The following is a 27,201-nucleotide window of genomic DNA, read 5'->3' as shown; positions in this document are numbered from 1 at the left end:
TTGTAGACAAAAAGGAAGTTGAACTATGGAGTGAGAAGGGGTGGGCATGAACTGTACAACACTCTGCAGACAACCACATTTTTTTGCTCTCTTGCGTCTCCTTAAGGTAGGAGAAGGATGGCAAGGAAAGAGAACAGGTGATAAGGGACCATGGAGTAAACAGGAGGAGGACAGAAATAATGTGTTCTTTATTATGTCCTTCCTCTTTTCTCTTCGGTCCTCCTGTTCATATCGTACTATGGGTCCTTACATTGTGATGTGTGCTTTAATAATAGTGTAGATATTATGTTGTTCTGGTAGCTTAATGGTTTAATGTTGTTTTTCAAAGTCAAACATTAAAAAAACAAGATTTCTCCATACCCATGTAAGATTAGAAGTATGAGTGTGATTGCAAGGGTGAGTGTTTGAGTAATGAGCCTATGGAAGGCTTGTAAAGAAAAACTGAAACAGCTTAACACAAACTCCTTTATTCAAGAAATTAACAGAAATAGAGGACTCTTACCCTACCTTGCAGGCAAGAAACAGCTGAACAACAAACAGGATTCTTCATAAAGACATGTAAAGGTGTAGTTTGGGTGGCTGCTTCTGGGCCTCTCAAACTCTGGATTTTTACCTTTCCTTGGCAGACCACACCCTCCTGCCCAAGTTCACAAACCCTAGCTCTGTTAAGGTGACCCAGTGGGGGAATGGGGTTAAGAAGGACCAGGTTCTCTGTCCCCCGCCCTCCAACACAGGCAAGCAGAAGAGTAACAGACTTGCAACCCTGCCAGTTTGCCTCTTTGTGCACGCCTGCCGTTACAGCTCGTACCACTTATTTCTATAGCGCCGCTTAAAATGGGAACACATAACCCCGTCCTATCAAAAGCTTCACTGGTTGCCTGTGGAATCTAGAGTTCTCTTCAAGTTTGCCAGCATTAGCTATAAAGCCATTTTCGGGATGCTACCAGCTTACCTTGCCTCTCAGTTCACTTTAAACTGTTCCAACAAGAGCACCCGCAGAATAAATCTATTTAATTACCCCCCCCTGAAAGCTTGCCAATACAAGAAATTCTGCGATAGAATGTTATCATTTCAGGCAGCTAAACTGAACACATGGCTCGAAAAGCCCATACTAGAGGCTACCTCTTACGCAGACTTTAGAAAACTATTGAAGACACGTCTGTTTAACAAGTTCTAAATCCCAAAGCAGGTTCTACTTATCTCTTCATCAAAACATGTCCTACCCATCCCATAATCAATTCCCAACACCCATCCATTTCTCAATTGCATCACTGGAATAACTTTCAATCTTCTAAGTCAACTGAAGAACTCTTTCAACTCTAATTGTAATTCAGACTAAATGCTTTCTACACTTGTGACCAAATATTCTTTGTACTTCAGACCAAACGTTATTTATCTTGTATCTCTATCCCTGACTATGTATCTTCCGTTGTAAACCGCTTTGAACTTATGGTATAGCGGTATATAAGAAATAAAATTATTATTATTATTATTATACAAACCCTTCATAGCAGGGCTGCCAGCAAGGCCTTAAACCAGCAACAGAAAAGACTGTTCTCTGCTGCCTCAGACTCTTTACTCCCTGCCCTCCAGTCAGATCTCCCTTTTCCTCTTTTCCCTCTCTTGGGTTTGGCAACCCCCCTTCTCTCTCTTCACCCAAAACCAATTAATCACAGGCAGTGCTGAAGACACATTGCTTCCAGCTGCCCTGGTTCTTCTCTATATTTGGTCCCTCTCACAAGAAGTGGCATCAGAAAAGGTGAGACTCAAACAGAAAGAAAAACCAGGGCAACTAGAAGCAGTGTGTCTTCAGCGATGTCCGCAACTTACTAGTTTTGAGGAGAGGGGGGGGGGAGGGGGGGAGAAGATGCTGGACATATAGTGGGCTAAGGAGGAAGTAGAAAGGAAGAGATGCTAGACCCATTAGGGGTTCTCCCCTTTGTTTTCAGTTATGTCTGTGGTTTATTGTGTTTTGTCTATTGATTCTGTAATATTTTTAAACTTCTTTTTATCTTTGTAAAGCTGCCTTTAAATCTGACAAGGCGGTATATCAAAATTTTAATAAACTCAAAACTTGGGGGAAGATGCCAAACCCATGGGGTAGAGGGGAAAACAGATATTTGCAGGCAGGAGGGGGTAGGAAGAAATGATAGACCTAACATGGGGAGATGCCAGACCTACAGGATAGAGTAAGAGGGATAGATACCAAACTTGCAAGTGAAGGAGAAAAAGGAGTGAGAGATACTAAAGTAGGGGGTGAGAGAGAAGAAGAGAGAGAGATGGGGAGAAATGCTGGGCCCATGGTAAAGGATCATGCATTTGATATACCACCTTTCTATGGTACAACTAGAGCACTATGTATGAAGGAGGAACTTTCCCATGGCACCCAGGTCTCATTGCACATTCATTGGGAAACACTGGCACAGACAACTCTAGTTCACAAGCATCAGTGCCAGAAAGAGTTCTGTTTTGTTTTTAACACTGACCAAAACATGATAATTAAATTAGACTTAGGCCATGTAAAAGGAGATTAGGTTCTTACCTTGCTAATATCTTTTCTAGTAGATAGGTATGTCATTCTGGACAGATGGGTAATCTCCCTATGCTCATAAGGCGTGCAGAAGGAATCCATTCCAGCTTTTCAGCACCTCCTCCTTCACTAGAGGGCTCTGCTACTCCCTACCAAAGCAGGCGATAGCCCTTTATAGAAACACATGCTCTGAAAACATGTTAAGCATTGCAAATGAACAATCGAAACAATGAAATAATCATACCAATCAGAAACATTTATGGAATTCAAACAGACCCAAATATGTTTTTTCAGTAGGCAGGCGCAGGAGATAACTGATAGGGCGGGGCTCCAGAATGACACACCTATCTACTATAAGAGATATTACCAAGATAAGAACCTAATCTCCTTTTCTAGTGCGATAGGTGTGTCATTCTGGATGTACAGGACGTACAAAAGCTGTCCCAGAAATCTAGGGTAGGACCTCTGTGCCGGCTCATAACACTGAGGACCCAAAGGAGGAGACCACCTATGCCACCACATCCACTCTGTAAAACTTGGTACATGTATGTAGAGTGGACCAGGTCGCTGCCCAAGCTTCTGTCCACGAAGCAGCCACGCTCCTAGTCAAATGTACCTTCATGAAGACTGGTAACTGTTTTCCACGAAATAGCCTTGCAGATCCATCTGGAAAGCATGGTCCTGGATGCCGGTGTGGTGTGACGTGTCGAATCTGACTGGTGAGCACAAAAATGGACAGACAGCCTGAACTCATTGGTAACCTCAAGATATTGTAGAAGGACTCTCCTCAGATCCAACTTTTCAGAATCCAGTCCTTAGATCCTGTGGACTGGAACGCTAACAATCTTACTACTTGATTGACATGGTAAGCCAAAACAACCTTCGCATCCATGATCAAGTATCAAGTTTCTATTAAAATTTGATACAATCGCTTATCAATTTTCTAAGCGAGTTTAACAATTTAAAATGGGGGGTTTAAATAAAAAACGCCAATAACAATACAAATAACATAAAAGAAGATAAAACAAATTAATTGAATGGCATACTTAATATTAAACAGACTAGACTAAAACACACAGGAAACAAAAAGACAGATGGGGGAGAAAATACAATTGAAGAATAAAAAAGAGAAACAATGAAGGGAAGAACAAAAGGAGGGGAAATACTGCCTATTGTTTCTTTGGAAAGCTTGAAGTACAGAAGAATGAAAAGAGATTAGATGTCAAAGGCTTATTTAAACAAATGGCTCCTGAGAAGGCCTTTAAAGCAGTCTAAGTTATTTTCTTCCCTCACAAGAGTGGGCAGTGTTCCAAAGTTGAGGAAGGCCGAAGCTCTTCTTGCTGAGGTAATGGTCATGAAAAAAAATGTCTTGAGTGCAAGATCCATCAAAGATGCTTCCTTGAGCGGTTCATATGGAGCATGACTGAGGCCTTGCAAAACCACGTTAAGATTCAATGAAGGAAATGGGTGTTTTACTGGTTAACTGAGCCATACGGCCCCTTTAGGAATCTGGCTATATCTGAATGAGACGCTAAGGAAGCGTTATGCTGTCGAGCCCTGAAACAAGAGAGTCCTGCCATTTAGACTCTGAGGGATGCCACTGTAAAGACCCTTGTCAAGGCCAGACTGAAGGAAAGCTAACACCACCGAGATAGGAGCAGAGAACGGCTCTGCCTTCTCCTTTATGCACCAGTGCTGGAAGGTTTTCTATGCCTTAACATAAGCAGAGACCACTGTAGATTTTTTGGCTCTGAGAAGAGTAGCAATCACTACTCTGAGTATTCTTTGCATGCTAACGCTGAGTGCTCAAGAGCCATGCCATAACAGCAAAGCGATCCAGATATTCTATGACCACTGACTGGCCCCTGAGAATGAAGGTCTGGCTGCACTTGTAGTCTCTCTACCATAGTCAATCTGGGACCACGAAAATGACCTTTCCCAAAAGTCCTGTAATCCTGTGGAGTATCTGCCATATCATGGGCCATGGAGGAAACATGTACAAAAGCTCGTTCTTTGGCAATGGCTGGACCAGAGCATCCAGACTTGTGTTTCTGGGCTCGGATCTGTCTTCTTTCCTGCTGTCACCATCAAATTAAACTTTGGGTGACCCCAGTGATGAACAATGGCTTGGAAAACTGCAGCAGAAAGCATCTATTCTCCCGGATCCAGTGTCTGCTAAGAAAATCAGCCTGGACACTGTCCTCGTCCGCAACATGCACCACCAAAAGAGCCTGAAGATGACACTCTGCCCACTGGAACAGAGTGCGGGCCTCCAGACTCAGCTGTGAACTCTTGGTGCCTCCCTGGTGATTCACATGCCACCACAATAGCATTGTCCAAGAAGACTTGGACTGCTGGTCCCTCCAGACTCTTCTCCAGCATCTGCAATGGCAATCGAATGGCTCGAAGTTCCAATCTGTTAATCAACCACTTCCTTTGGGAAGCTGACCAACGACCCTATATTGGGCGTCCATTGCAGTGAGCCACCCCCCCTCCCCCAGCTGTTTGTCGTCTGTTAACTTACCTGAAGGGGGGAGCTCTTAAGCACCGAAAGCTGCCAAAAACCGCAAAAAGGACCAAAACAATAAACCAATATACAAAGCAGATCAGAAAGACTCCTTCTGGCTCGCATGCACAAGGAAAAACTGAAGGGAGCAGCAGAGCTCTAGTGATGGAGGTGGTGTTGAAAAGCTGGAATGGATTCCTTCTGCACAACTCGCGAGCATGGGAAGAATGACACACCTGAAATGTAATAAGCCAATGAATATCCTGTGTAGATTTCTGAAAATCAGATTTGCACCTGAAGACTGAATTATCTACCCCTGAAACAGTCTAACCATACTTCAAAGCTACATAATTAGACACCCACCTGATTAGCTGCAATGCATTTCTCTGCAAACCACTCTAACTTCCCAGATCGAGCTCTTATGCCAGGTGTCTATAAAATTAAAAACACAAATCACAAAAAATATTTTGATAAACTTCAAAACATAACCCGGAAATTTCCAACTTTTTGATTGTGTGGACCCCTTATTAACCTCTACAAAGTATATGGATCTCAGTTCATCTCTACTACTCTTTCCAGAGCTCCATCCTACAGCCCCAAACCTGACCCCATTAGCCGTTTTTAATGTCTTAATCCTCAGGAAACAGTAGTGGAACTCCTAATCAGTTCCTACCACTCCCTTCAAGTTCAGGTTATCTGATATACCATCTATATATAGAAAAATTTAAGTGATTTACACATGTTAAGGAAAAATGGGGAGCAATACTAGTAAAAGAAAACACACGAAAACATAGGACAAGAAACAAGTTTAATACAACAGACATACACAGAGGAAAAAATGAAATGGAGCCTTTTTAAGGAAATGCATGACAGGAGCCCCAGTGGTGGCCAATTCAGGAAGGCCTCAGTTGGTGCTAAAATTGCTTTACAGGGCTGAGAAAAGATTTGAAAAAAATCCAGAACATGAGGAAGAGAGGGCGGACCCTGTGCTTACAGCTGCTGTCATGGAAGGAATCAGCTGAGCGGCAGGGGAAACCCAAAGCTGCCGATTGGCGGCTTCGGGGAGTCCTGCAGCACAGTGTTGAGAAAAGAATTTTAAAAATCCAGAACATGAGGTAGAGAGGGAGGACGTGTGCTTACAGCTGCTGTTATGGGAAGAGATCAGCTGAGCAGCAGGGACAGCCCGAAGCTGCCAATTGGCGGCTTCGGGGAGTTCTGCAGCTCAGTTGATTGAGGATTTCCCTGTCAGCTCAGCTGCTCGTGGCTCTGGAGCTGCAATCAAGATGAGTCAGCAGGAGAGTGAGCAGCTGCGGGGAGAGGAAAATGGAGCTGAAAATGACACGCAGATGAGAGGGGGGAGGAGTAGGCGCCAGGCAGTTCCTCCCCCTTTTACTGGGGCTACTCCTCACAAATAGCATGCTAATGAACATTACCCAATTAACAACAGCAACAAAAAAATCGCTCTCAGCATGGTATTTAATACCGTGTTGTCGGAGCATTGAACATCAGGGCCCGAGTCATGATGGTAGAAAGGAAAAGTAACACAAGCCTTCCTGCTAGTAATTCAGTCTAGAATTCAGGTTTACCATAAATTTAAAGTGTGCTCGACAATCCTCAAGAAACCTTCTGTCAGTCTCTCTCCATATTAAGTTTACTAACTCTCCTGTTAAGTAAATGACCATAAAAACAAGATGCTCACACATTTCATAATGCCTAATTTCCTTTTTTTGTAGAGAAATCTGCACATGGTCATCATGCTTGTTATAAGAATATATCTGTGTAATTGGTACATCTTTAAAGCAGGTCAGCTTTAAAAAATACTTAGGGCCTCTTCTATTAAACTGCGCTAGCAGTTTTTAGTGCAGAGAGCTGCGCTGCTCCCGACACTCATAGGAACTCTATGAGCGTCGGGAGTAGCGCGGGCCATTCAGTGCGGCTCACCGCACTACAAATTGCTAGCGTAGTTTAATAGAAGAGGCCCTTAGTGTCAGTCAATGGTAGGGCACCCATAGAATAATCCAATATCATCACTCTGTATTCTGACTTCCCTTATATATCAATTAAACTGGCTTGTCTTCCTGCAGGACATAAAGGATTCAAAGTGTTAGGGATATCAATAGCACAGAAGAAGTATGGTCTCTATATAGGAGTGGAAAATTTTAAGCATACTTGGCCACTAACCCAAACTTAAAAGCCAAGGAAAGAAATTCTTTATAATCCTCAAAAGCCTACCAGCCAATGGCACCTGCTCATTTAACAAGGCCTACTGCCCCTCCAGCCTGGCTGCCTAAGGAAGCTGTTCTCCTACATGGACATTTTTTATTTTTATTTTTTTACCATTTCTCTCTGCAATAACAACTTTTCTTACTCCCCCTCCCCTGACCTGAATGCAGACATCAGATACTGAATTTTAGCTGCCAAAGGGAACTTGCACCTACATTTTTTCAGCCCTGTATCTGTGTCACAAATATTAATGTATAATGTATTAATGTTTAAAATTATAGGATGTGAGGGAGAAGATGAGAAACAGTGATCTCAAGATGGCCAAGTTCCTGAAAACAAAATATTAGAACAGGAAAACAAATATGATTTTCCTGGGTTTTTCCAGTCAAAAAATGTGAAAATATCTCTGAAATATAGAGTATAAAGAATTAGATTGTCATTTCTTTGTTACCTATAATAATAAAACACTAAGCACGCATGCGCACTCCCATTTGCATGTTCCGTGATCAGTAGGTCCCTGGCAGGTAGGAGTGCGCATGCGCGCCTAGGGTTCTGTTTTCCTGTAAGGCAGTTCATTGTCGTCGCCACCCACCCCCCCGGCGCACCCGAACCCCTGTTGACCCTCCCACCGCGAGATGACCACAAACCTCCCGGCTCCAGCAGCGTCCGCAGCACTCCAAACACGCTGCCTCGCTGTCCTCCACCGCCCCAATTTCCTCAGCCGCGTCCCTGATGACATCATCAGAGACGCAGCAGAGGAAATTAAGGTAGCGGGCCGCGAAGCAGCGCACCCAGAGCGCTGCGGACACTGCCGGAGCTGGGAGGCCCGTCGGTTGTCTCACGATGGGAGGGTCAGTGGGGTCGGCTGCACGGCGGCGGTAGTGGCGGGGGGGGGGGGAGATGGAAACATGCTGCTCAAGGGTTATACTGCACAGGGAGATGGGAGGGAGGCAGGCAGGCTTCGAAGGGTGGGGGTGGGACAAAGTCTGGAAGGCAGTGAGGGTGACATAAGAAGAAGGCAGTGGGGCACTAAGAACATAGGAAGGGGCACTAAGGACATAGGAGGCACTGAGGGCATAGGACAGAGGCCCTGGGGGCACTAAGGACACAGGACGGAGGCACTGGGGGCACTAAGGACACAGGACGGAGGCACTGGGGGCACTAAGGACACAGGACGGAGGCACTGGGGGCAATAAGGACACAGGACGGAGGCACTGGGGGCACTATGGACACGGGAAGGAGGCACTGAGGGCACTATAGACATGGGAAGGAGACACTGAGGGCACTATGGACACAGGACGGAGGCACTGGGGGCACTAAGTACATGGGAAGGAGGCACTGGGGCCACTAAGGACACAGGACGGAGGCACTGGGGGCAATAAGGACAAGTGAAGGAGGCACTGGAGGCAATATGGACACGGGAAGGAGGCACTGAGGGCACTATGGACATGGGAAGGAGACACTGAAGGCACTATGGACACAGGACGGAGGCACTGGGGGCACTAAGTACATGGGAAGGAGGCACTGGGGCCACTAAGGACATAGGAAGGGGTACTAAGAATATGGAAAGGAGGCACTAAGGACATAGGAGGCACTGAGGGCACTAAGGACACAGGAAGGGGCACTAAGGACATAAGAGGCACTGAGGGCACTAAGGACACAGGAAGGGGCACTAAGGACATAGGAGGCACTGAGGGCACTAAGGACACAGGAAGGGGCACTAAGGACATAGGAGGCACTGAGGGCACTAAGGACATAGGAAGGGGGCACTGAGGACATAGGAGGCACTGACTAAGGACATAGGAAGGAGGCACTGAGGGCACTAAGGACATAGGATAGGATACTAAGGACATAGGAAGGCGGAACTGGGGGCACAAAGAACATAGGAAAGAGGCACTGAAGGCACTAAGGACACAGGATGGGACACTATGGACATAGGAAGCGGGCCACGGAGAGACAGGCAGGCATGGCGCAACAGAGAAATACAGGCAGGCAGGAGGCCAGGGAGACAAGAGACAGAAAGAAAGACAGACAAGACAGGGGGACAGAGAGAGACACAGACAGAAAGAATGACACACAGACAGCGTCCAAGAAGAGAGAGAGAGAGACAAAGAAAAAAAAAAAACCCCAGACAGACAGACATCTACTCTAGCACCCGTTAATGTAGTGGGCTTAAACACTAGTATTCTTATATAAAAGTAATACCATGCACTAGAAAAACAGTCAATATTTTCTGAAGACACTCCTCTATTGAAAACAGAGACCTGCACATGTATATAACATATGATATGACATTGGTTAAGTTATATGAGTATTAAGAAAGTATAGACCTATTCTTGCTACCACTCTTTCAGGTTACAAACAAAGCAATTAAGAAAAGCTTTGAAAAGCAAGAGTATAATTTATCAAAATTAATTTAGCAGCTGATGCAATGAATAGTTCAAAGAAATGGATTCAGCTAATCTAGTTTTATGCTAAATGAGGAATTCAAGCATACCAAAGAAAGCTTATTCCCTCAATAATTTTTTGCCACTTAAACAGAGAAAGGCGATTCATGTGGGCAAAACATGAGTCATGTGCAATGTGCCCTCTTATTTAAGAGAGCTGTGCAAGATATAAAGTCATTAAAAAAGCATCTTTACACAGACCTAGCAATCTCAATATCATCTCAAAGAATTAAGTTTCAGCTGAAACTTATGCAAACCCTTATTGTTTTCTTTCTTCCAAGTTCAGGAAACTGAAACATAGAAACATGATAGCAATAAAGGCCAAATGGCCCATCTAGTCTGCCTATCTGCTGTAATCATTATCTCTTCCTCTATCTAAGAGATCCTACATGACTATCCCAGGCTTTCTTGAATTCAGACAGTCTGTCTTCACCACGCATCTACCACCCTTTCTGTAAAAAAGCATTTCCTTAGATTACTCCTGAGCCTATCATCTCTTAACTTCATCCTATGTTCTCTCATTTCAGAGCTTCCTTGATGCATGCACATTTACACCATGTAGGTATTTAAACGTCTCTATCATATCTCCCCTCTTCCGCCTTTCCTTAAATCAGTCCCCATACGTCTTATGACAAAGACCATGTACCATTTTAGTATCTTTCTTCTGGGCTGACTCCATCCTTTTTATATCTTTTTGAAGGTGTAGTCTCCAGAATTGTATACAATATTCTAAACGAGGTCTCACCAGAGTCTTATACAGGGGCATCAATACCTCCTTTTTCCTATTGGCCATACCTCTTCTTATGCACCCTAGCATCCTTTTAGTTTTCGCCGTCACGTTTTCAATCTGTTTGGTCACCTTAAAAACATAAGAATAGCCTTACTGGATCAGACCACTGGTCCATCTAGCCCAGTATCTCCAGGATGCATGCTTCTCTGACCTGGCCCTTACCCTCGACAGGGAGGATGGATGAAAATAGCACCTACGTACCCGACTACTTCACCTTCTCTCCCAGAGCCACAAAGTCACTTTTGATACGTTCGCAGGGGTACCTGGCAGTATCATTAGTGACAACATGGATGAGCAGCATCGGATAATAGTCATCAGGCCTGATGAGTCTTGGCAATCTCTCCATAACATCTTGGATTTTGGCACCAGGCAGACAGAATACATCCCGGGACATCATGTCTGGTCTGCAGATGGGACGCTTCTGTACCTCTCAGAAGGGAATTGCCAACCACCACTATCTTACACCTCCTAGTGGTCATGGATCCAGCAGTTTGGGGGATTTCAAGCTTTGGTCCTTCCTTTCCCTGGGACGCTCTCATCTCATCTTCTCCACTTCCAGGGCAGCACACCGGTTCTTCAGTTCAAGGGTGTGTGGAGTCACAGTACAATCTTGCAGGGTTCCGTAATATGAGTCCAGCTATCTTCCCTCAGCACCGCCTCTTCTTTCCCATTGCTGGAAATCTTTGATGCCTCATGAACCATTTCATTGATGTATCTCTCATTCTCACGGATGCTTCTGTCTTGCTGCCTCCTCTCTCAGCATATTTACTTCCTTCATGAGGGATTCAAGCTGAAGACAGCTTGCACATGGAACCACTCCCTCTGCCTGAGTAACATTTTCTGTCTGCACAGAGACAGAAGCTGTAATCTGAGCAGCAGCTTTGGTGATAAGATGTTTCCCAGCCATACTGTGGTCGCAGAAGTATTTACACCTGGAAGAAAAAAAGAAAGAAAAGAAAAATCCTACCAAAGCTGAAGAGCCAAAAAAGCTCCGCCTTGGGGTGGGCAGGAGGGAATTAACCTCAAGGGTCACCTGTTGAGTCTGATTTCTACGAAAGTTCTCAGAGTTCATTTCAAACTAAGAGGCTGAAACCAGCAAGAGGTCTCTCCTCAAGTAGCATTTTTCAGTTAGGGTGAGAGAATTTACACCCCCATGAAATATAGCACGCTTGGCCTGACTTAACAATTATCCAGGCCTCTCTCCCACTTACTACTCCCCAAAGTTTCAAAAAGTCCTAATCAGATCTAATTACGCCTTTTAGTCAACAGATCTTTCTCCTCAAGCAAATACCGTATATACAAATCATAAATGCAGTTCGCAGGTTGCTGTGAAAACTAACTCAGCAATGATACATTGATAAAAAGATATTTTATGCAAAAAAAAAAAATCTAGCAGTATTTTATTAAATGAACCTTCAATAGATGCACTTTATTGTGGAAAATGGAAATTTAACATACTTTGCTAATAGCTAAACATATACACTTTGGTATAATCATCTGCCAATGGCATTCTAAACACTCAAACATTCAATATCTTCTTGAGATAGTCAGGATAATGTGTGAGGCCTTGTTGAAAGGAATTGAACAGCATTACAGGCTTTATCCTAATTCAAGAAGACACTGAATGCTTAAGTGTTTAGCTATTGGCAAAGTTATTTTAAAATTGTTAAATTTCTGTTATTTTCATATAATAAAATACTGCTAAATGTTTTTGCATAAAATGTCTTTTTATCAATGTATCATTGCTGAGTAAGCTTTAATACCAAAAAATCTGCTCAAATAAGTGAAAATAGCAGCAAATTTTAAGAAAAACAGAGCTTTATGTAATCAGTGGCTTTGAGTAACCCCAGGATGGACTTAAAAATAAAAAATTAAAATCTTATCAAGCACAATCAAATTCATGGGAAAAACTTCAATTCGTACAGTTTTTCCAACTCTAGGTTTTTTCTGGACAACCCGGGGAGGAGGGCACAAAAGGAGGGAAGAAAGAAGGATAGATGTTAAAAGGGGGAGGGGGGAGATGGGTACAGGGAAGAAATAAGATGCTGGCAGTCAGAACATAGTTGGGGGGATGCTAGCAGGCTGGATGGACAATGTTAAAAATTTTAACCTAAATGTAGCAAAGGCAAGTAAGATGTCTAAATCAACCAATAGTTCCTTTATTGATAGGTCCAAGTGTAAAAACTAACTCCCTCTTCTACGAAACCGCGTTAGCGGTTTTTAGTGTGAGGAGCCGCGCTGAATGGCCCACGCTGCTCACGACACTCATAGGAACTCAATGAGCGTCGTGAGCAGCAAGGGCCATTTAGCATGGCTCTCTGCGCTAAAAACCACTAGCGCGGTTTCGTAGAAGAAGGGGTAAGGTCCCAACTAGGATCCCAGTTTCAGCTGTATAAACTGTCTTCCTCAGGAGATATACAATAAATGATCACGTTGTGAGACGGAAAACTGGTACAGCGATCGTGTTGTAACTTACAATCCAATGCATCTTGGCGTCTTCACAGATTGCACAATCCCGAGTTTATACTGCCGAAACTGGGATCCTAGTTGGGACCTTAGTTTTTACATTCTGACATATCAATAAAGGAACTGTTGGTTGATTTAGACATCTTACTTGCCTTCTTTGTTCTGTGTGTCAGCCCTAATCAAAACAGGTAATGTATTCTATGGGGAAGGACTCAAATACATTAATGCAATCTGATGTGTCACCTCCAACCTAATTGTTCAAGTTGTGAAGAGCAAAAAGTCCTGATGGAGTACAGTGGATCAGAAAATTGCTATAGTGAAAAGAAAAACCACAATGCAGATTGTAATAGATAAGCAGAAACATTTTAAACTAGATACATGACATTATAGGCATGACATGATCAAAACGATGTTCAGAGTGAAGAATATTTACAGCAGTGCTTTGTATTATTTGAAGACACTTCTACAAGAAATTTGACGTTATTTCCATTCAATTTTTAAAAGGGTTCTTAATATATCAAGCTTGTTTTCCTTCCTGCTAAAATGCTACATTCATTTTTGACTCTGGAACACAGGTAGTCGTTGACTTACGACCGCAATTGGTTCAGACTGCAAGGTCGTAAGTGGATCAGGACATAAGTCAGCCTATGTTAAATTAAGGCAAGAATACCGGTATTAGACTGGGTAATGATATTTTAATCATTTTAATCACCTTAAAGCAATCTGTTAACAACATTTTCTTTCTTTCTAAGTCAAACAACAATATAATTGTGGAAAACCAGATAAAAATAAGAAATAGAGTACAGTAAAGTATATTTAAGTCATGGCACCACTGGTGTTTGGATGCGGATTATCGATATCTCCTTCATCAGGTGAGGCTGCGGACCCGGTGATGGGTGGAGTTGCCCTTTTCATAAACATAGTGAGCTTCGTCTGAATTGTTTGCTTTTTTTTCTCTTCATAAATTTTGCAATAAGGACGAGATGTGTCACATGTCATCCGCTCAATCCTTGCAAATCGTTCAATGTTTGGGTCCATTCTTCAAAATGGGCGAGGAGTTTATTCAGTACAGATAAACCTTCTGACAATTCCTTTGTGGTGAACATTCGTTGTGGTGCCTCATCCTCTTGGTCTTTCTCTAATTCTCTTATTTTTTTTCTTCCGCCACTCTTTCTTCTTCTAATTCTATCAGCTCTTCATTCGTAAGTTCCCCTGATTCCCAGTTTAGCAACTCCTCAACATCTTCCATGTCACATTCCAATGAAAGGTCTTTTGACTATTTCTTCACGAATCTCATCAAGTTCTCGTTCACTATTAAATCCAGCAAAGGAATTCACATAGCGCTTAACACACTTCTTCCACACATCATTCATACACTTTTCCGTCACTGAGTCCCAAGCAGTAACAAGATGTTTTATAACTTAAGAATGTTATACTGTTTCCAATTGTCACACCCCTTGGTCCATCAGTTGAATAAGTGGTATAGTGTTCGGGGCAAAAATAACACTTTCACATTGGGATAGAGATCTGCTAAGTGATGTGGATGTCCAGGCACATTATCAAGCAACAGTAAAATTTTGAAGGGGATTCGTTTCTCCAAACAGTACTCACACACTTGAGGAATAAAACAATTACTGTACTAATCCTCAAATAAAGCCTGGTTCATCCAGGCATTAAGGCTTGATCTATAATAAACTTGCAAAGTGTGCTTGTTCACATTCTTAAATGTACGTGGATTTTCAGAATGGTGAATTAATAAGGGATTCATCTTGAACTCATTGATATTCCCTCCAAGCAGTAGAGTGAGTCTATCCTTGTGTGCTTTAAATCCTGGCATGCTTTTGGCTTCTTTGTGGATGTAAGTGCGTCCTGGCATCTGCTTCCAATATAATCCTGTTTCATCCACGTTAAAAATTTGCTCTGCTAGGTAACCCTCCACCATGATTATTTCTTCTAAACTATCAACAAACTTTTTAGCTCCTTTTTCATCCGCACTTGCTGCTTCTCCAGTCACCCGAACATTATGCAACTGGAATCTATTTTTAAACCTCTTAAACCAACCAGTACTTGCCACAAATTCTTGTCTGTAGTCTTCTCCAGCACGTTCCTTTAAAGTCCCAAACAGACTTCTAGCCTTTGACTGTACTGTAACGAGACTTAAGGGCATCCGCTTTTGAATCTGATCTTCCATCCAAATGTTTAACAATTTCTCCATTTCATGGATGGGCCTAGTACGTTGCTTCATAATCACTGTTGATCGCAAAGGTGCAGAACCTTTCACAGCTTCACGAATTCTATTTTTGTCCTTTATAATAGTCGACAGAGTAGAGTGTGATAACTTTATAGCACATGCGATCGCATTTACTTTCTTTCCTCCTTCATACTGTTTTATTATCATCATTTTGGTGTCCAGATCTATGGCCTTTCTTTCCTTTTTGGAAGGCTGAGGAGTGGACAGACAATTTCCTCTTCGTTGTCATTTATACTGTATGAAATCGCCAAAACAACAAGGCACAAACTCACGTGAGGCAACCACCCCTGCATATGTTATCACGCTGCGTAGCAAGACTTCGGAGAGCGGAAGTAAGGACGAACAGACATAACTTGGATAGGTTGTAAGTCGATGACTACCTATACAAAAGATTATTGCTGTTCTATAAGCTTAAATATACTGTACTGCATATATTCTTATATATTTTTAATAACTACCTATGACCCCCCTTTTATGAAGTTAGGTTGTTGTTTTTTTATCACCAGTAACTGCGGTAAAAGCTTTGACGCTCACAGAATTCTTATGAGTATCAGAGCTTTTACCACAGTGGTCGGCAATAAAAAAACCCTAACATGGCCTCATAAAAAGAGGTCTTATTAGCAACAGATATGCTTGTACTTTTCATCAGGAAGAGTCTGTTTACATGCATTTACACCTGTGCTTGGGGTGTGCAATATTTTGCCAAAAATTAACATAAGAATTGCCAGGTATCCTGTTTCCAACAATCCCAAAGAGTAAAACAGATTTTATGCTGCTTATCCTATGAATAAAGCAGTGGATTTTCACAAGTCAATCTTAGCAACGGTTTATGGACATTTCTGTTAGTAAATTATTCAAACCTTTTTAAAACCTTGCTAAGCTAATTGCTTTTTCATCACATTATACGGCAATGAATTCTAGAGTTTGTTGTGTGACGAAATATTTTCTCTGTTTTAAATCTACTTCTTAGTAGCGTCATTGCTACTAGTGGTATTCATAATATTTTTGTCTTCACAGTGACCAATCCAGGTCACTAGTACCTGGCCAAAACCCAAATAGTAGCAACATTCCATGATACCGATCCAGGGCAACCATGTGTGTCTCAATATAGACCTTTCCTCCATGAAATTGTCCAAACCTTTCTTAAAACCAGCTACGTTAACTGCCCTTACCACAACCTCTGGCAACATGTTCCAGAGCTTAACTATTTTCTGAGTGAAAAAATATTTCCTCCTAATGGATTTAAAAGTATTTCCCTGTTAACTTCACTGAGTGTTCCCTAGTCTTTGTAATCTTTGACAGAGGTAAAAATAAATAAATAAATAAATAAAAATAAAAAAATCGATTCACTTGTACCTGTTCTATACCACTCAGGATTTTATAGACTTCAATCATATCTGCCCTCAGCTGTCTCTTTTCCAAGCTTAAGAGCCATAACCTCTTTAATCCTCAAAGAAGAAGAGTTCCATCCCCTTTATCATCCTGGTCGCTCTTCTTTTTGAGATAAGGCAACCAGAATTGAACGCAATACTCAAGGTGAGGTCACACCATGGAGCGAGACAGAGGCATTATAAAATTCTTAGTCTTGTTTACCATCCTTTTTTTAATTCCTAGGATCTTGTTTGCATTTTTAGCTGCTGCCACATATTGGGTGGAAGGTCTCAGAATATTGTCTACAATAACACAGAGATCTTTTCCTTGGGCACTTACCCTCAATGTGGACCCCAGCATCTGGTAACTATGATTTGGGTTATTCTTCCCAATGTGCATCACTTTGCATTTGCCAATATTAAATTTCATCTGCCAATTGGACGCCCAGTCTTCCAATTTCTTAATGTCTGCCTGCAATTTTTCACAATCTGCATGCATTTTAACAACTTTGAACAGTTTAGTGCCATCTGCAAATTTAATCACCTCACTCATCGTTCCAATTTACAGATCATTTATAAATAAGTTAAATAGCACCGGTTCCAGCACAGATCCCTTCAGAGCTCCACTATTTATCCTTTTCCATTGAGAAAAAATGGCCATTTAACCCTATCCTCTGTTTCCTATCTGCCCAAGTCCTTCCTATGCCATGTCTCTTTAATCTTGAGCTGTCTTCTCCAAGTTGAAGATCCCTAAATGCTTTAGTCTTTCCCCTTTAGTTGTCCCATCCTCTTTATAATTTTCATCACCCTTCTCTGTATCTTTTCTAATTCTGCTATATCGTTTTTGAAATGCAGCGACCAGAACTGCACATAATATTCAAGGTGCAGCTGCACCATAAAGTAATAAAAAGGCATTATAATGTTCTCATCTTGGTTTTCCATTCCTTTCCTGACAATTCCTAACATTCTATTTGCTTTCTTAGCTGCCACCTCACATTGAACTGAGGGTTTCAACATATCCTCAACAATGAGGCCTAGATTCTTTTCCTGGACGGTGAATCCTAACATGGAATCCTGCATCATGTATCTATCTATAGTTTGGGCTTCTCTTTCCCATATGCATCACTTTTTACTTGCTGACATTAAGGGCTCCTTTTACAAAGCAGCAGTAGCGGTTTAACACGTGTAATAGTGTGCGCTATTTGCCGGCTGCGCTAGTCGCTACCGCCTTCTCTTGAGCAGGCATAGTAACATAGTAGATGGCGGCAGATAAAGACCCGAATGGTCCATCCAGTCTGCCCAACCTGATTCAATTTAAATTTTTTCTTCTTAGCTATTTCTGGGCAAGAATCCAAAGCTTTACCCTGTACTGTGCTTGGGTTCCAACTGCCAAAATCTCTGTTAAGACTTATTCCAGCCCATCTACACCCTCACAGCCATTGAAGCCCTCCCCAGCCCATCCTCCACCAAACGGCCATATACAGACACAAACCATGCAAGTCTGCCCAGTACTGGCCTTAGTTCAATATTTAATATTATTTTCTGATTCTAGATCCTCTGTGTTCATCCCACGCTTCTTTGAACTCAGTCACAGTTTTACTCTCCACCACCTCTCTCGGGAGCGCATTCCAGGCATCCACCACCCTCTCCGTAAAGTAGAATTTCCTAACATTGCTCTTGAATCTACCACCCCTCAACCTCAAATTAGTTTTTCGGCTAGCGCGGGGGTTAGAGCGCTAAATAGGTGCTTGCGATAAAGCCACTAACGCGGCTTTGTAAAAGGAGCCCTAAATGTCATCTGTTATTTTGATGCTCAGTCTCCCAAGTCTCCTAGTGAGCATATGTTTTGACTCTGCATATGCACTTAGCGACCTTTTCTTCAACATGCAGGTAAAGTCCCATGAATAGAGGCTATCTATACATAATTTTACTGACATTCTGGGCATGCAATTGATAGAAGTTCTCTTTTGTAGGTAAAGTACTGCTTTGAAAATTATCCTCAAAGAAAACCAAAAGAAGGAAAAAGCTATAGATATGTTTTCTTTCACCAATATGTGAACATTTTCTCCCTGGGTCACAACAGTTTAATCACAAGCTAAATTTCTGAAACCCAAATGAATCATTCTAACACCACCTACACTAAAAATGACAAAAATAAAATACTATTACAAATCATACGTTTTCACTCTCATTATTATCATCCATGCAGAATTGAACTTATGTTGATTGCAAAATACAGAGATATAAAAAAAGCAATCTATGAAAATTACTACCCTCATCTAGACTCAAACCTAGACATATTTTTGTCATCTTTACAGAAGATTAAAATAATCAAAACCTATTGGAGTCTGGTGTTTTCAAATCTGTTGACAATGTAATCCATGTCAGATTTCACTCAAACCTATTTGTCAAAATAAATTCACTAGAAATCTATGGGGATATACACCTATAACTCACACACATTTTATATGTTTGTTTGTGTGTGGTGGGGGGAGGGGAGGGGTATGTACAGAGGGCACGTAGACCAAGAGCAGATTTAACCTTGTATAATAAATGGGCTATAATTTCCCATCCTAGGCAAGAGACATTAGGGGTGAACAAAGGTAAAATTAAAACAAAGGCAAACAGTAAGGCAAGGATTATACTGTATGAAAGAGAAAATGGCATTTGAGTTTACAGATTTGTCTGTGAATAAGATCTGGAAACCTTTCTTTCTTAGAGAGTACAGACACGTCATGTGGGGGGAAAATCATATGGTAGCTTAAAGATAATAAAGGTAATGGGAAGAGAGCAAGGCTCAATAGAGATTACGTTGTTTAAATTAAATTATTCAAATGTCAAAATCTGCAAATGTACAATTTATATCTGCTGTGTATAAGACTGCATTTATCTTATTTTCTTTTGAAAGAAAAATGTTGGGAAAATATAAATTATCACCAAATAAAGCAAAAATGCATTTATGCCATGCACCCTTTGGTTGGCCTTTATACGCACAGACAGAAATGTAATCACCACTGTGTTTCACTGCTGGTATAGCGAAGAGGCCATCTGTTTCAAGGGTAAACTCAATGGCACTCCAATTCATCAAGAATCTACTACTAAGAATCATATCTATAGGGCTTCTAGACGTACGCAGCGCTATACAACAAACAAAGAAGAGACAGTCCCTGCTCAAAAGAGCTTACAATCTAGTCAAGAGAGACAAACTGGACAAGAAGTTGCGTCAATACATTGTGCTCAGGTAAGGGAATTACAGAGGGAATACGTCAGTGGTGCTTAGAAGGTGGATGGGAGTTTGGAATTGAATTGAAAACATCTTCAAAAAAACGGGCTTTGAGTCTGGATTTGAATACTGCTGAGACGGAGCCTGGTGTAACGAGTCAGGGAGTTTGTTCCAGGCATACGGTGCAGCAAGGTAGAAGGCACTGAATCTGGAGTTGGCTGTAGAAGAGAAGGGTACAGATAAGAAATACTTATCTAATGAATGAAGTGCCCAGGGAGGGGGGGGGAGTATGTGGAGAGATGAGAGAGGAGTGGTACTTGGTTTCTTCAAGATTATCACTCTCTTGGACTTTCCTATGGACTTAAACTGAACTTCACTCCTTCACAATCAGAAAAATAATTGCTTTAGTGTGTAAAAAAACTACCTGATAAAGAGTACTTATCTGAAAAATTATCTCAGCGGGACCGGTTTCATATAGGGCTTCTTCAAGGGGTTCTTTATAATGTAATGTAAATTGTGTCTGAAAACAATAGCGACATATTAAAAACATCTCCTGGAAACAATCACTGGAAAATATATATATGTATAAATGTGGAATTGAGGTAAGACATTAGTTTAAAGGATTTACCACCCACTAAACATAGGGAACCTGCTTTAGTAAAAACCAGTAACTCAAAAGATAACTGTTGAGTTAAAAAAAAACATTTAATCTACTCAAAAAACTCTTTCAAATCCATCATTGTCCACAAAACACAAGAAAGGTTGGGGGGAAACCTCAGCTGGCAGCAAACATGCCGCCTCAATCACGGTGACTGCCACTAAGCAAAAACAGCAAGATGCCATGGTATGAAGGGGACTACCTTAAAGCCCACCATAAAGATACTAGGTGTAACTCTAGATCAATGCCTAACCATGAAGACTAGGTGGACTCCTTAATCAGAAAGGGTTTCTTCACATTAAAGCTTATTTTGATATGTCGGCATTCAGAACCCTGGTCCAATCACTCGTACTAAGTCAACTTGACTACTGTAACATCGCTTATTTAGCCATTTCCCAAAAAAATATGCGATGTGTACAACTAATGCAAAATGCAGTGGTCAGATTAATCTTCGTACTAAAAAAATTCTATCATATATCACCCTACTACCGGCAGTTACATTGGCTACCGATGGAAGCACGCATAAAGTTTAAATTCGCCTGCTTCTGCTTTAAAGCGCTAAACGGACTTGTCCCTATATACATAATTGACCTTTTCTCCTTCTCTGCCAACAGACACAAGAGAAGCTCTCATTCCTACTTCGTTTCCCCCCCAGTTAGAGGTTGTAAACTGAAAAAATACCATGAACACATCAAGCAGCATTGTGGGGTAAAGACCTAGATCAACTGCTTTCGCCCACTACTTATGAGGAATACAGAAAATGTCTAAAAACTCAACTGTTTCTAAAATGTCTAGACAACTGACCCACTCATCTTCTTTCTCCTCCATAGTGATACCTCTGTCCTATTATTCTCTTTCTCCTCAACAACGCATTTCTGGTCCTATTAACTCTCCTCTTCCCCCCCTCTTAAATTCAATCAATTTGTACCTCGCTTAATCTATTGTAAACCGCATAGAACTTAACGGTATTGCGGTATATAAACTGTTATTGTTATTATTATTATTACCTCCACATCAACAATGACATAATCGGAAGCCTCTTTTGCGTTTTCCAATCAGAAAAAGTAATGTTTGGCTTTGATACAGTGACAGACAAGAGAAGCTCTAACCATAGGACCAGTGAATATTATTTATTCCATCTGATATGCAGTGGAGATGGTTTTACCCACATACAATTTATTGCATTTGCACCACAGAACATATACCACAAAGTCTGATTTGCATGAGGTATGATGGCACAAAAATAGAATTTGTTGTCAAATGGATTAGTGAAAGAGGTAAGTTCTCTTGTCATCCCACAAGATTTGCATTTGCCACATCTATAGTAACCAGCCTCAAGATTGGATGTTCAATTACAGTGTTTGATGTTAATGGTAGCATAGCTGGACTTACCAAAGTGCTATCTTTATGTTATGTTCATTGAAAACTGGATGAGTCCGCACAATAGTCCAATTATGTCTGGTGATACCAGCCACCACTTCCCTTTCCGTCATATATTGTAATACAAAAGTGTTAATCCGGTCTGTCCCATGATTAGTGCTGGTAGATGAGAAACCTTGTAAAAGTAGATTACGATTGTTATATTTAGCTCGACAGTATGCCTTGTGTAAAACATGGGCCAGATAACCCTTTAGGGACAAAGAATTGGTCAGTCTTCTGGATTGTGCTTTAAAGTTGTCCTCCTGGTTGCAAAATCCTTCTGAAGTGCAAAAATTGAGAATAGGGTAAACTGTCTTTAAGATGGCAAGGATGACAGCTGGTATAATTCAAAAAGGTGGTACAATCCATTGGTTTAATGCATACCCTAGTAGAAAAACTGCTGGTTTGCTGTTGAATCTCCTCATCCAAAAAATGGATGTTAGTCCTGGATGATTCATGAGTGAACTGAATAGCATCGTCACAGCTGTAGAGCCAATGCATAATGGAACCCAACTGGGATTCATTACCTGTCCAAAGCATAAACACATCATCTGTAAACAGTCTCCATAAAAACATTTTTCTAGAAAGGGAGTGTTCTATCCATTCAGGTTCAAACTTAGCCATGAATAAATTGGCTATGCTAGGTATAAACGTGGCAGTTTTTCTACTAGGGTATACCTAAATCAACGGATCATAACACCTTTTTGAATTATACCAGCTGTCATCCTCTTGCAAACCAGACTTTATGGTATATATGCTACGGTGCAAGAGCAATAAACTGTATATGGGGAAAACCATCTGTCCACTGCATATCAGATGGAATGAACATATGCTATAGTACATGGTTGGAGCTCCTCGTCTCTCACTGTGTCAAAGTCAAACACGGCTTTGATGCCTTCTCAGGTTTTGCTTTGGATCAGGTGTTTCCAGGTAAATGTGGAGGTCATGCACATAGATATTTGTGGCAACTTGAACAGCACTGGATCCACCATCTATTCCCAAGAGAACCTTTGGGTCTCAATAGCTCCATTGAATAAGCATCTATTTTGGGGGAAAAAAAAAAATTCTGATTGGCCAACAGAAAGGAGGCTTCCGATGACATCACTGAAAACATAGAAGTAGTACCCTTCATACCATGGTGTCTTGATGTTTTTGCTTAGCAGCAGTCACCATGATTGTGGTGGTATGTTTGCTGTTGGCTGAAGGATTTCCCCCTTCTTTTCTTCTCTTTTGTGGACAGTGATGTGATTATTTTAAAGGCTTTTTTTGAGGTAGGTTAAATGTTTTTTGAAACCAATGCTTAGTTATTTTTTTATTTACTGGTTTTTACTAAGGTGGGTTCCCTATGTTTAGAGGGTGGTGAATGCTTTAAACTAATATCTTACCTTTATTACATATTTATACATATACATTTTCCAGTAGTTGTTTCCAGGAGATGTTTTTAATTTGTCACTATTGTTTTTCAGGTACAATTGACATTACAGATTGAAGAAACCCTAGGTGAAATGGCCTCTGAGATCATTTTTCAGATAAGTTCTGTTATCGGGTAAGTTTTATATACACTAAATTGTATCATAAGTGGATATTTTAATGTTATAAATGGTGTTTTTTTTAACCTATGATTGAGGTTCAACTCCATAATCAGGTCTTGTGAGTGATTACACTATTTATAGATGCTGTGTGGGTGACCAAAGTTTTTCCACCATTTAAAGTAATATTATTATGACATTTTCCATGCTTTGATTGGTTGTGTGTATACACGGTTCTTTGTAGTAATCCTGTTTTTTTGTATTGAGTATTCAAATATTAATTTTGCCATTAGCACATGGCCATTAAAAACTTTTGTAGGCGATAAAGATCTCCAAGTGCTGAATAGTGCAGTGCAGAAATCTTGCTGCTGCATTTTGTACCATTTGAATCTATTTAATCATATATTTTGGAATGCCCGGTAGGATTGCATTGCAGTAGTCGAAGATTGAGAATACCAACAAGGTTATTATTACGTTGGACGTTGCTTGACAGGTGAGGTAGGATTTGAGTCCTCTGACCCAGTAGAGTTTGCCATATGCGTTTTTCACGATGCATTTGATCTGTGTTGTCATGTCCAGGTTTGGGTTCAGAACCAAAGTGGAAATGTCCCAAATTTATCCAATGACTCAATGATCCGACATGCACATGTTTCGGCCTAACCGGCCTGCCTCAGGAGTCTTGTGAGTCTTTGACAGGTGTGTTGAAAAAACCGTATAGAATATAGAGATGCACGCACCCTCTAAATGCGGCTGGTTAAAGTCGTAAAGCAGTGAATGTCACTGCGACCATGCTGTAACTAGAGGGTGCGTGCATCTCTATATTCTATACGGGGTTTTTCAACACACCCGTCGAAGGCAGGCCGGTTAGGCCAAAACATGTCATTGAGTCATTGGATGAATTTATGAGGCTTTGGATGAATAAAGGCATTTGGATCTATCAGATGAGTTGAAGGACACTTTTGTTTGGTGCACACCATTCTGATTGGGACAATTCCACTTTGGTTCTGTGTTTTTGAGTTTGTGTTTTTGTTTCCCGTTTCATTTTGTAGGTTTGGGTTCAACATACTTCTAGGTTTCTCACCCCATCCATGGAAGATTTTATGGTGTTGCCATTCAATGTTAGTTGGTATCTTGGGCTATTTCCTCCCCATTTGTTAATTCCCAATAGTTCTGTTTTCTCCTTGTTGGCTACTAGTCCATTTGTTTGGAGCCATCCAAAGATTTTTCCCAGGCCTGTTTAGATCTTCTGTTTTCACATTTTTGTTACTTTAGTGGGATGATCAGTTGGACGTCATCTGCATAGATGTAGCAATCGCAGCCCAGTTTTCCGATGAAATTCCCCAGCGGTTGGAAGAAATGGCTGTTCCCTGTGGTACCCCTATGTCTGTTTCTTTCTAATTGCTTGTATTTCCCTGCCATTCTACCTTCGTTAGGCTTTTGGTGAGATATGTTTCTATCCAAGCCATGACATTTCCTTTGAGGCCCAGAGCCATGCATCTTTATTTTAGTAGTGTGTGTTGGAATATTTCAAAGGCTGTTGAGATGTCCAGGAATCTCAATAGCACATCTGCTCCTTTATCATGGTTTCCGTGCTATGGTGTCTTCTGAACCCTGACTGGATCTGGTCAAGTTTTGACCTGTTTTCTAGGAAGTCTGATATTTGTTGACAGGCTAGTTTGTCTAGTAGTTTAGAGATCCATGGTTGGCTGGCTACTGGTCTGTAGTGGGAGAGTTCATCTTGGTCTTTTTCTTTATTTTTCAGTTTGGGTTTGGTGACAGAGTTTCCATTTAAGTGGGACTTGTTCTGACTGTAGTGATTGTTGATGATATCTGTGAGGTAGTAGAGTCCCGGGCCTTCGAGTTCTCTTATTGGGTGTATAGGGCAAGTGTCGAGGGATGGTGTGCCTGGCTTTATTCTTCTTAGTAGTTTCTTCACCTGGATTTCAATGATTGGTTCAAATTCTTCCATTATGTCCTCTCATATGAGGAAAGACTAAAGAGTTTAGGGCTCTTCAGCTTGGAAAAGAGATGGCTGAGGGGAGATATGATTGCAGTCTACAAAATCTTGAGTGGTGTAGAATGGATAAAAGTGGATCGATTTTTTTACTGCAACAAGATTGGCAGGAAGTGAGGGATCTATATGGGGCTTTTTGACAAAGGGACAAACCAGGGCATGTTTCAAGATAGAGAAACTCGGCCCTTAGAACAATTGTGATGAATGAGGTGGATGAAATGGGGAATGATATGAGTAGAGAGATTTTTGACCTGGAAAGCAAGCCATGGGTCAGCAAATGAAGAGGAAGGGTTAAGGGAGATTACAACTTGTGAGAGAGCGAGAAGTAGGTAAATTGAAGGAAGACAATGTTGGTGTATATATACATATAGTATTTTCATATTTATGTGTTGGCTTTCTGTGCATATGATTAGGAGAAATTTATTGGGGTATTTTTGGGAGTAGGTCTTTAATTACTTGTTAACCGAGTCGAGCTCCACTGGGAGATGACCCGGTATATAAATCGAAGATTAGATTAAATAAATAGTTTTTGAGGGTGGAGGCAATTTCTGGGATGGTGGGGCAGGTGTAGGGGGTTAGTTTTTGAAGAAGTTTTTGTAGGGTGGGACAGCTTGCAGGGTGGTGGCGAAGGTGTAGAGGAGGCAGTTTGTGGGGTGGTAAGGCAAATGATGGGACATAAGGTCAGTTTTGTGTACTTTTTGGGTGAAGCCAGGTTGGGAGGCTTGTTTTTGGGAGTGAGGAAATTTGTATTAGCTAATTTTTGGGATGGGCAGTTTAATACAATGGGTCAATTTTGTTTTGGGGGGCATTCATTTCTCTGGTACGCCAGATCTGTTTTGTACCATTTTTAAACTCAATATGTCTTTTTAGCATTTTTCCTCACATGTCAAGTTTCATCCCATTATGTTTAAACATTTTCAGAGTTATTTCACTCAGAAAAAAGGAGGCAATAATGACTCTATAGATCTCTGGTGAAACTATGGTGTATTGGTGTACAATGTATAATTCTCTAAATCAGGAGGAGTTGGTTCAGAGGATGGCTACTAAAATGACTAGTGATGTTACCATAAAGCTTATAGCATTGATTCCCAAAATTGGATTGCCAACAGGGAAACTGACCTTTAAAATTGTTTTGCTTTCTTTCTAACATCATCTAGAACAGTGGTTCACAACCCTGTCCTGGGAACCCCCAGTCAGTCGGGTTTTCAGGATAAGCCTAATGAATATGCATTAGAGAGATCTGCAAATATGTCTCATCTATATTCATTAGGGATATCCTGAAAGCCCAACTGGCTGGGGGTCCCCCAGGACAGGATTGAGAACCACTGATAAAAATTGCCATACTGGGACAGACCAAAAGGTCCATCAAGTCCAATATCCTGTTTCCAATAGTGGCCAACTCAGGTCCCAAATATCTAGCTAGATGCCAAATAGTAAAAAACAAATTTTATGCTTCTTATCCTAGGAATAAACAGTGGATTTCCCCAAGTCATCTCTATAATGGCCTTTGGACTTCTCTTTTAGGAAATTATCCAACCTTTTTTTTAAACCCTGCTAAGCTAACTGATTTCACCACATTCTCTGGCAATGAATTCCAGAGTTTAATTATACATTGTGTGAATAAATATTTTCTCCAGTTTGTTTTAAATCTACTACTTAGTAGCTTCATTACATGCCCCCTAGTCCTAGTATTTTTGGAAAGAGTGAACAAGCGGTTCACATCTACCCTTTCCACCCCACTCAATATTTTATAGACTTCCATCATATCATCCCTG

The 27,201-nt window shown here is 41.2% G+C and overlaps 1 protein-coding gene across 1 annotated transcript in view; it reads right to left on the bottom strand.

Moving 5' to 3' along the window:
* Positions 1 to 27,201, bottom strand: part of LRPPRC (leucine rich pentatricopeptide repeat containing) — a 318,251-nt gene that overhangs the window by 102,726 nt on the left and 188,324 nt on the right. The window contains exon 26 of the mRNA XM_033937468.1: positions 5,400 to 5,468. Within this exon, the coding sequence (XP_033793359.1) occupies positions 5,400 to 5,468 (69 nt within the window). The remainder of the gene's footprint in view (positions 1 to 5,399; positions 5,469 to 27,201) is intronic.

The sequence above is a fragment of the Geotrypetes seraphini genome, chromosome 3, assembly GCF_902459505.1.
Source record: "Geotrypetes seraphini chromosome 3, aGeoSer1.1, whole genome shotgun sequence".
Classification (NCBI taxonomy): Eukaryota; Metazoa; Chordata; class Amphibia; order Gymnophiona; family Dermophiidae; genus Geotrypetes; species Geotrypetes seraphini.
Note: the sequence above shows the minus strand (reverse complement) of the source record. Positions and strands in the feature narration are given on the sequence as shown.